Raw genomic sequence first — 10,656 nt, forward strand, 5'->3', positions numbered from 1 at the left:
TCTCTTTCATTTTCTTCTTCATTCGTTATATATTATATATTTCTATCATTAATCTTAATCTTTATTTTTATTTATTTTTTTTCATTCACTTATATTATTATCATTATTTAAACTTATCTTTTATTTATTAAGAAATATAATTTATTAAGAAATATATTTATATTTATTTTTTTTTTCCATTCATGTTTTTATTTTTTTTTTTTATAATATAAACATTTTTTTTTAATATGTATATTTAAATACAAATATATATGATATATATAGATATTATGTAATAATGAAGTTTTGTAAAATTGTATTTTAGAAAATATTTACTTCTATAAATATGAATCTATAAAAATTTATTATACATGTTATTTGAAATGAGATGTATTTTGACGTATTTATTATATTTATACATTAATTAATAAATAAATTACAAATTAATAATCCATTCTTCATTTATATAAATTCAAAATATTTAATAGAAATTAGAAAATTTCTCAATTTAATAAAATTTCAAGAAGTAATTATATGTATAATTGGTAGTATAATATAAAAGTATAAATATGGACATAAACATTGAAATTGAAGTATTCATTGTATCAATTTTATCATTTAGCATGAAAATATTATCAAATTCTATAAAATTATAAAATAAAAAATAAATTAGGTTATTAATTGATAATAATGCAAATATACAAATCAATAACATATTTTCTTTATTTGTTTCATTATAATAGGTTAATAGTACTTTATCTGTTTCATTATAATAGGTTAATAAACTTAATAAATAAAAATGACATCAGTAACAGAAAATACAAAGGACAAGGGACAAGAAGATCCAATTAGATGTATATTTTTTTCGGAATTTCATCATATTGTGGGTCCAATGATTACTTGTCAGGTTAACAGATGCTACATATAATCTATAATTTTAAATATTATTTGGGTATTTTTTTTTTATTTTAAATTGTTTTTTTATCCATAATTTTTTAAAATTATTATTTATAATGATATTTTCTTAATTAGGTTCCAGATAATTTTATTTCAAAGGATATATTTGATACTGTCAGTGTTTATATAATACCAAAAGCAAAGTTACAACGCAGTACTATTACAGTGTAAGTTTAATTTAAAAAGTACATAATTATCTTACTTAAGTCATTAAATTATTTATATTTTACAGAACATTAAAAGATTATAAAATACTAGGATTTCCAGTGAAAATTGATGACAAAAAATATGCAAGAAATGCATTTTATTTTAATTTATGCTTTGTATGTGATGCAGAAGCACGTACTGTGCATTATGAACCTGTTGTAAAAAAAATGTCTGATTTCCTAGTAAGATTTTACATCTAGATAATAATTATTTTTATTAATTTTTTTGAAGTTAACTCAATTTTTTAGATGGCTCTTGAAGAGGAAAATTGTTTTTTATCTGCCTCAGAGGATAAAACAAGGTTAGCAGAAATGCTACAACAGGTAATGCACGATTTGAATTTACATAAGATGTGTACATTAACAGGTAAGTTAAGTAAAATGTGTTATAAATAATAATTTTGAATAAAAATATATAAATAAATTAAATAGAATAAATTATTTTAATAGAGGGGACAATGACATCTCATTTGAAAGTTATAAAATTAGCACCTGAACCAAAACCAGTTCTTGATCATCAGGTACCAATATTTTTGGAAGGCCGAGAAACATTTCAAACTGATCAGTGGGATTTAACCACTCAGCAAGTATTGCCATATATAGATGGATTCAATCATGTTGCTCGAATAGCAGCTGAAGCAGATGTAGAAAACAATCTGGTTAAAAGCTGTGTACAGAATCTTATGTAAATATATAAATATAAAATTTTATTTTTTAAAATAAATATGATATATTTTCAATATTAATATTATTTCAATTTTTAGTTATTATGGTGTTGTAACTTTGATTCCAATATTTCAATATAGCAATGTTTATGCTGCTACTCCAAAATTAAGAGAATTAGCCGAAAATACGAAGTTACAAGAACGATGTATAACTTATACTTCAAAATTTCGTAAGTTCTATATATAAGTTTATAATAATAAAAAAAACATTCTACAAAAATTTATTTTTAGCTAGACAACCTGCATATCTTAGAGATATATATCGAATGTATGCAAGTATGACACATGGTAGTAGTATGAGAGATTTGTGTCAACGTCTTAATCCTCAGAATTTAAGAATTAATGAAAGGCGATTAGTACAATTTGGTCTTATTGAAGGTTTTATTCGTAGAGTATATAAGGTTGGTTAAAATTATTCTTATTTCTTATTCTTTGAAATCCTTATGTCAATTTCAATAATTATTTATCTTTGTTAATTACTAATTACTTAATTATTACATACAATTTTTTTAATTTGTAGTATCCAATATATTTATCAGGCTCTCCTTGTAATGAAGAAACGAAGAACAATCCAGTTTATAAATATTTTACAGGAGCATATAGTCTTGATGAAATTTGCTGCAGTACAGGTCAATCAGCTGCGCAACTTGAAGATATTGTCGAACGCGATCCAAATGTTATTATGTTATGGAAGTAATATTTAAAAAGAATGAAATTTGATTTTTGTAATTTTGATAAATGTAATAAAATTCATTCATATAAGTAGAAATATGATAATACGCAGGATATATTATATATAATTTATAATGAATGATAAATAAATAAGTTATAGTTGCAAAGTTATTGTATATTACTGATCAATCGTTTCACTTCACTGATATACATTTCAGGCACTTTGTTCTTTCTCATTTCATCACATTTTTTATCCATTGTTTCGCGCAATTTTTTCTTACGCATCTCAGCTTCTGTACGAATTGCTAAACCTTCTTCAAACATTCTTTGTCTTGCTTCGATACGTTCTCTTTCTTTATTATTTACCTAATAAAAATATATAATATATAATATAATATAATACAATATATTTATTAATTTTAAATTCTAACATGCACGAGCATATTCAAATTTATTTGTTTTATTATAAAATATATAAAAATATAAATAAATTAACAAACCTGTTTTAGAATTTCACTTCTATGAATTAATGCTTGTCTCTGTTTCTTTTCAAGTTCTTTTTGTTCTCGACAGAAGGCTTCCCTCTGAACGCGTACAATTTTTTCAAATTCACGTCGTTCCCTTTCAAGTTCAATTGCTTCCATTGTTCGTTTATTATTTATTTGTTTCTCTCTTTCTTTGATAAGTAATTTCTGTGCTTCTGCTTTTTTTAAAGCTTCTTCTTTTTCTTTTTGTCTCCATCGTCTCTCTACTTCTTCTTGAATTCTTGCAGCAGTCAACTCATCGAGTCGTTCCTATAAAAATAAAAAAAATCATTATTAAAATTTAAATAGAATTATACATAGAATTTTTTATTTATTAATATATTATTATATAATTGTTTATTAATATAATATTTTAATGTAAATATTTAAATTTAACATTTATGATATGAATATATAACTAATATTTAAAATATAATAAAAATATTTTAAATAAATTTATATATATTATATATAGATTATAAGGACATATATATTTTTGCTCATGTTATAAATAAAAAAAAAATGTTAAACATAGTAAAATTTTACTCAAATAAAAACAATAATTCTACTATATATATTTAATAATTTAAAAAAAATTGTTTTAAATTGTAATATCAAAATAGAAGTAAGAATTATAACATAAGTTATAAAATTAAAAATAAAAAGATAATTAAAAAAAAGTAAATAATCATATTTAAAATTAAATTATTATACTTGAATATCTTTTTCTTGCAACTTCTGTGTTGCAAGAGTTTCTTTGGTTTTTTCTTTTTTTAATTTTTCCAATCTTCGTTCTTCTTTCAGTTTTGCTTCTCTTTCATCTTTATAGCGTTGATATTCTTTTATCCTATAAAATAATGTATTGATATAAAATAATTATATTATATATATATTATACTATAATAATATTATTAACAGTTAATTAAAAACTTAATAATTTAATATATTCTACCTAAGATCAATGATTTTATTTTCTTGTTCTTCCATAGCTTTTAAGTGTTTCAATTGCTCATTTCCTTCAGCAAGTTGTTGTCGAATTAGCGCGTTTTCAATTTCTTTATTTCGTAGTTTTGAAATTTCTTCTTGTTGCCAATTAATATTGCTTAAATTAATTAATCGACTTTCTTCTTGCTTCTTTTCAAATTCTAATATCCTATTTTCTTCATTTTCTTTTATTTGATCCATTAAACTACTAGCAAATTTTTGTCGTTTTATTGCTTCTTCTTGTTCCTTTCTAATTTCTTCTTTGATCGCCCATCTTCTTTCGTTTTCCATCATATCATTCAGACGTTTTTCTTCTTCTTCCATCTCATGCTTAATTAACTTCTTTTCTTCTACCTGAAAAATTATATACTTAATAAATATTATGCAAAAATTTATACAAATTTAGCTATTTAATTTATCAGAATTTATTATAATATATTTTAATAATTAAATTAGAAAATTATTATACTTTTTTATTAATTCTTTAAATAAAATTATAAATTTTACCTGGGCATCTCGAATGGCTCGACATTTAGTTTCTAAGATGATTCTATTGCATTTTTGAATTTCTTCCTCCTGTTCAAGTCTCATGTTCTCTGCTCTTTCAAGGACATACTTCGCTCTTCTTCTGGCTTCTTCTTCAATTTCGATCAATTGCGGACATTTTTCTCGAGGCCTTTCTTGATCTAATTTACGAAATTCTTCTTTTCTCTCCATACTCTCTTTTATAAGTCTTTCCTTTTCTTCTTTCTCTGCTTTAAGAGCTGCTTCTTGTTCTTCCTTCGTCAAACGATTGTATTTCTGATATTCGTCATATTCTTTTTGTGTCAAAGTTTTTGAAGGTGCCGGTCTTTTTTTCTTCATAGCATGAACTTGTATTTTCATTTTAACTTTAGTTTTTTCCTTACCTAACTAAATACAATAATTTATTATACTATTATTATAATATATACAATCAAAATATTAATTGTAAATTATTATTAATTATTAAAATATTCATAAATACATTATTATTCAAATTTAAATATAACAATTTTTATATATTTTATGATATTTTAATTTAATTTTACTTAATTTATTTAATATTAGCATAGTATTTACCTTCTCCTCTTCTACTGAATCCCTACATTCTGCAGTTTTCGCACAAGGACTGCGATTTGAACAAACTTGAACTTTAAATTTCGATTTATTTCGATTTGTTGGATTTCCAAATGATTGTGTGTAAGTTGTTTTTGACGCATTATTTCCCACTCTTTGTACCATTTTAAATTTTTAAAATTTCTTTTTTATTTTGTTAAAATAATATCTTCTGTTGTTGTTTAGAAAAATTAGAAAAATATTAATTCTTAAATACTATTAAAGACAATTTCTTGACCAAATATTGATTTATTCTTGTGATTTGATAAAATATGTAAATCTTCTTCGCGTTTTTTTCTTTGAACAAATAATTATCACAAAGTATCAATTTGAAATATTCTTGCGGTTTATTTCAATGATTTATAACTGAAGATATTTATGTTATTGTTGCTGTTATAAATGTTGATTAAATAAAAATAGAAATAGATTAATCAGAAAGAATTGATTCCAAGGATTGATATGAAACAAGTTTCTTCATTGTTTACAAATGGTAAACTGACGATTGCATCGTTTGTTTGATCAATAGTAATATGACAACATAATTCAATTTTGTTACATAAAGAGTACCTTTTCTTCTTTTTATTAAAATGTAATTAATTTTATCAAAATGATCAAATAAAATTTTGATTGATGTAAAAGAAGAAAATTTTATATAAACTAATTTAATTTTATTTCTAAAAAAATTTTTATTTTAAAAAATGTAGAATATATATATATATATATGATATAATTATTATAATAGTTATATTTGATAATCTAAATGCTAAAAAAAAAATTAAATAGTAAACAATAATATTTCAAATAGTATATATAAAGTATATAAAAAGAAAACAACAAGAAAAACAACAAAATAAAAAAAAAGAAAAAGCAAAGAATCATAAATTTTTATTTTAAGATTAGTCTCATGAATGGCATATTCAATTTGCATTGATTTGATTTTATTACTCGAGTAAAAAAATAGAAAACCCACAAGAAAAAGTATGATGGGGTGATTCACCCCTTTTATTCGTATATACGTTCGTTGCCGAGTTTCCCTATGTCGTCGACTTTCCTCTAGGTGGGAAAATGCACATATGACTATATGTCGTTTGTTAAGTCTTCATATTGCAGACAAAATATACAATTTATATTTTTAAAATATCGAAATATAAAGAATATTTATTATTTATTATTATTATTTATTATTGGATTTTGAAATACAACTAAAATAAAATTTCATCGATAAAAGAAAATTTACTTTTTAAAATCTGAGGATAAGATCGATGTTAATAATAAATAATATCACAATATAAATTGATCTTTGTATTGAACTTATTATTAATTAAATTTTCAAATCGAAAATACATTAATTAATAATAAATTACAAATATTAAAGAATTATAATAATCAAATATATTAAATAAAATATATTCTGCATTATGATAAACACTTTACATATTACATCTAATATAAGTTTTGAAATAATATTCAATATTTCTATTTCATACTTTTAAAAGTAAAACCTTTTAAAGCAAAGCGTTATCATGTTTTATATAGTTAGTAATAACTGTCCTCCGATGAGTTCTCGTGGGAAATATACAACACACCGATTATTTGGCGAATCGATTTTGCAAGGGGAACTTTTATATTTAAGCATTAAATAGTGTCTGAAGAATAAAAAAGTCGATCAATATCATATACATACAATGATCATTTTACACGTAGCAAGTTGCGTATTGAGATGATACTATCTCGATATAATCAAAGAAGACACATTTTTTTTCAATTCACTCTTAAACGCGTTATTTATGGTAAGAAATACAGCAAATATAGCAACAATATTAATGGTTACTATATATAGTAAGTATGTAACCGATGAACTTGCAACTATAGAAATGCAATAATTACATTGTATAGTATATAACGCTGAGTTATTTTATTTTCAGGTTCAGTAATAATGATATAATATTCCATGAAAACTTTCAATAAATATATTTTCTTTTTAATTGTAAATATATGTATATATGATTGTATAGTAGATTTATTATATATACTAAAATTTATTTATTATAATAAATAATAACATAATATAAATTTTTATATGTATTGTACAAAAAGCAACAAAAAAAAAGTATTTAATTTGAGAATAATTTTTGTTAAAAAAAATTAATCTCTAATTAAATGATTCTAATAATTTGATAATAACAACAAGAGATAGTCATATAAAATAATTAACGATAATCAGCTAAAAATAAATGATAAAACTAAGAAAAATTTCTAAATGAACTAACTTTCTAAGAAATATATCAAAACTGGTATTATATAATTTCAAAATATAATATATTATAGTATATGTTGCTGTTATAAAAAATTTTTTTTTGAATCACATATTATGTTTAAATCTTCCTTTTTGGTATAAATGCACATTCTTGTGTGTATATATTATATAAAAAAAAAAGAAGAGGGAAAAGTAAACCAATCTGTAACTACCACGTGCATCAAGTTCCAACAATTCCACTCTTCAATCTGTGATGAACAAAGATAGTACATATGTATCTAAGAACGAAAAATAGCTTTCGAAGGCCAGAGAAATATTTATTGTCCTTTTTCCTGCATTGCCAGTAAACATTATATTTCCAAGCTGCGCCAAACGATTGCGTTCTAGTCGACCAATTGCGAAGGGTTTCCCTAATAAGAATTTTTCTAGAAGTGGGAAACATGAGCGTACGTGTAAGATTCCATGCTTTCTGCCTTCACTTTTCGCGCGACACTCGTCTCGCTCTACTTTGATACACGTGCCACCTGAATTAGTTCAATTTAATGATTTTATTACACTTATTGTTAGATAAAATCACATTCTCGTCGAAGAAAATACGATTTTTCTTTTACAATTTTCAATTGCACGATATTTATTTTTCAATTAACAATTTATTCGATTTTTAACAATAACGATTTTTAACTCAGAATAGAATTATTACATTTGCATTAAAACGCACTCAAGATTGTTCTTTCTTATGTATTTTTTTTTTTCATTTTTAATTATGAATATGAGTTTAATCATGAATATGAGTTTGAATTTAAAGAAGTAAAAGAATTAAATTGCATCCATTTTCTTTTCACATTTTTGAATTATTCATTTATAAAAAATTGAATTATAATCTATTAAATTATAATAATTTATAAAATTGCACGAGATTATTATTGCATCTTTTTTTATGTTTTCATTCTTTAATTTAATTTTTTGAATATGTGATTAAAAATTGTGAAATATAATTATACAATTTTGTGAACTGCAAATGATATTTTTTACTGTGATATTTAATATTAGTGCGCGCGTGTTTTAATAAATAAATATAATAATAAAATTTTAATAATAAAGTTTTAATAATAAAAAAAAAAAATTATTTCATGGGATCAGAAATGATGAACAGATGAAGATGAAATAATTAAATATAATTAAATTATTTAATTACATGAAATGTACATATATTTGGTGAATCGTGAGTATGAAGAAAATTAAGAATTACACATAAAAAATAATATGTAAATAATATGTAAATAAACACACATAATATTAAACCACGTGCTATGATAAAAATTAATTATTGAACAAAAAATTTATATAATTGATATTTAATTGATATCTTATTGAATTAAAACTACAATATTTAAAATTTTATTCTGATGCAAATAAAAAATTCATTTCAATATAATCGTTCCAAGATAAAGAATTATAGAATAGAAAATATTTTTCGAAAGATATTTTTCATTTTTTGAATATTATTTTTATATTTCTTACGAGGACTTAAAATTATATAAACCAAAGTGAAAAAAATATAATATACTTGTTTGTTTTAAATTAGTTTGTTATAAATTATAGAATTTTTATGAATTTTTTCTATATTTTTTATCTACATAAAATTAAATATAGTAATGGTCCATGTTAAATATTATAAATCTAATGTAATAAACGTACGAAGAAATGAGAAAAAGAAAGCACATAATATGTAATATTTACATTTTTATGATAAATAATACAATTCTTAAAACAATTTGATTTAAAATGACAAATTTATTAAATTAAGATGCAAAAAAAGTGGAAAAAAAAAACGAATAATTTATGATGAATCAGAAAATTAGATATATTAATTAAAAATATTATTTTTTTAAATTTAATTGCTTTTTTTTTAAATTTATAACTTTATAATTATTCCTCAATTTTGATAAATATTTATAAAACATATATTATAAATATATTGATGTTTGTAAGAAACTTTTACAAGATTTATTGAAAATGGATGCAATTTATTTATTCTTTATCATTAAACTCGACTATCATTTTGTTTACTTTATTATTTTACATTATTATTCCAAATTATTAATTCCATCCAAATTATTAATAACATCAAAATCAAATTAAATAAAAACATCATTTTACTCATAAAACATTTTCATCCAAGAGTCGAATATATTTAAAAAGTAATCATTAATCTGTCTCATATCGACTTAAATAATCGATACGAAGGACGTATCCCTCTTCTCTTGTTCTGTCACGAACAAACCACTATTACTTCCACTATACTTTGAAGAAAGAAAATGAAAGAACTTGATAGTTATCAATCGAATAACTCACCGAAAAAACAAAGGGAAAGATCGAAGAAGCAGAAATCTACGTATAAATTATTCACAAAGGACTGCTGGCCAAAGGTAATGATATCTCGCGATAGTATCGTTTACAAGAAGATCAAAGATTCCTCCGGAAGTCCAAGTTTGTCATTTATCGAAGAATCTTCGAGTGATTCCCGTGGCAAAGAAGAAAAAAACAACTGTGAACATTTATATTGCGAAAACGGGACGAATTTCGAGGAGGAACAAGATGTCTGTTTAATTAGTAGTTCCAGCGAGATTCAAAAAAGTTTCGAACTACGTGATATTTTGAGAAAAATCAGAAAAAATTCTGATGGATTGATCGATGAAAGTGAATTCGATTGTTTGTCGGAAGATAAGTATGATCAGCAGGGACCCATTTTCGTTGATCTAACGACCGATGAAAAGAACACGTGGAAACAAACGATTTTGAAGCAGTTCTGCGATGTGAAGACGATCACGGTTAATGAAATGGAAAACAGAAACGAGAAGTGTTCTACAGACGTTGTACTAGGTACAAAATTAGTAATATCAATCAAATTGAAGAATTTGTTAATTGATCAATTATTTGATTAATTTGATATATAATTAAATCTACTTTAAAAAGATACTTGTTCCAAAAAAAAAAATTGTTCTTATGTAAAATTTTTATGAAAAAAATACAATAAATATAATATATCTTTTTCAAAATTTAATATATATTATAATCGTGATGAATATCAATAAATTATTTTTCTGAACATTTCAAATATGCATTTACTATCCGGGAGACTTAAATATTAAAATAAAAATGCAAGAGTTTGCTTATTTTTAATTTGTTTTTCAAAAAAAAAAAAAAAAATGAAG

General features: G+C 22.6%; 3 protein-coding genes across 6 annotated transcripts in view; 2 read left to right on the plus strand and 1 right to left on the minus strand.

The window, feature by feature from the left end:
* The window catches only part of LOC102670637 (GATOR complex protein NPRL2), a 3,681-nt gene extending 975 nt beyond the window's left edge, over positions 1-2,706 (plus strand). The window contains exons 1-9 of one of the 3 annotated variants that reach the window (XM_031512700.1): positions 596-652; positions 756-886; positions 1,012-1,103; positions 1,169-1,325; positions 1,392-1,509; positions 1,593-1,827; positions 1,907-2,037; positions 2,099-2,268; positions 2,388-2,706. In XM_031512700.1, coding sequence (XP_031368560.1) covers positions 779-886; positions 1,012-1,103; positions 1,169-1,325; positions 1,392-1,509; positions 1,593-1,827; positions 1,907-2,037; positions 2,099-2,268; positions 2,388-2,564 — 1,188 coding nt within the window. In that variant the 5' untranslated portion in view covers positions 596-652; positions 756-778 and the 3' untranslated portion in view covers positions 2,565-2,706. Of the gene's footprint in view, positions 1-595; positions 653-700; positions 887-1,011; positions 1,104-1,168; positions 1,326-1,391; positions 1,510-1,592; positions 1,828-1,906; positions 2,038-2,098; positions 2,269-2,387 lie in introns of those variants that run through there. The other 2 variants (XM_031512701.1, XM_006620318.2) reach the window with 2 other exon arrangements.
* LOC102672122 (cilia- and flagella-associated protein 45-like) lies at positions 2,685-5,389 on the minus strand. The gene is made up of 6 exons (XM_006620329.2): positions 5,149-5,389; positions 4,555-4,959; positions 4,016-4,401; positions 3,778-3,910; positions 3,040-3,333; positions 2,685-2,905 (listed from the first exon to the last, which is right to left on the minus strand). Exons 1-6 carry the CDS (start codon positions 5,308-5,310, stop codon positions 2,708-2,710), a joined length of 1,578 nt encoding a protein of 525 aa, XP_006620392.1. The 5' UTR covers positions 5,311-5,389; the 3' UTR covers positions 2,685-2,707.
* Positions 5,390-9,571: 4,182 nt separating this feature from the next.
* Positions 9,572-10,656, plus strand: part of LOC102670855 — a 5,999-nt gene continuing 4,914 nt past the window's right edge. The window contains exon 1 of one of the 2 annotated variants that reach the window (XM_031512696.1): positions 9,572-10,324. In XM_031512696.1, the coding sequence (XP_031368556.1) occupies positions 9,760-10,324 (565 nt within the window). In that variant the 5' untranslated portion in view covers positions 9,572-9,759. The remainder of the gene's footprint in view (positions 10,325-10,656) is intronic. The other variant, XM_031512695.1, reaches the window with a different exon arrangement.

Source organism: Apis dorsata, unplaced genomic scaffold, assembly GCF_000469605.1.
Source record: "Apis dorsata unplaced genomic scaffold, Apis dorsata 1.3 scaffold_502, whole genome shotgun sequence".
Taxonomy (NCBI): Eukaryota; Metazoa; Arthropoda; class Insecta; order Hymenoptera; family Apidae; genus Apis; species Apis dorsata.

Excerpts from the sequence above, each read along its gene's own strand:
- LOC102672122 (XM_006620329.2), bottom strand. The coding sequence starts at position 5,310 with ATGGTACAAAGAGTGGGAAATAATGCGTCAAAAACAACTTACACACAA. Across the intron at positions 4,402-4,554 it reads GAGCCATTCGAGATGCCCAG|GTAGAAGAAAAGAAGTTAAT; the intron begins GTAAAATTTATA and ends ATAATTTTTCAG. Across the intron at positions 2,906-3,039 it reads GAAGTGAAATTCTAAAACAG|GTAAATAATAAAGAAAGAGA; the intron begins GTTTGTTAATTT and ends TATTTTTATTAG.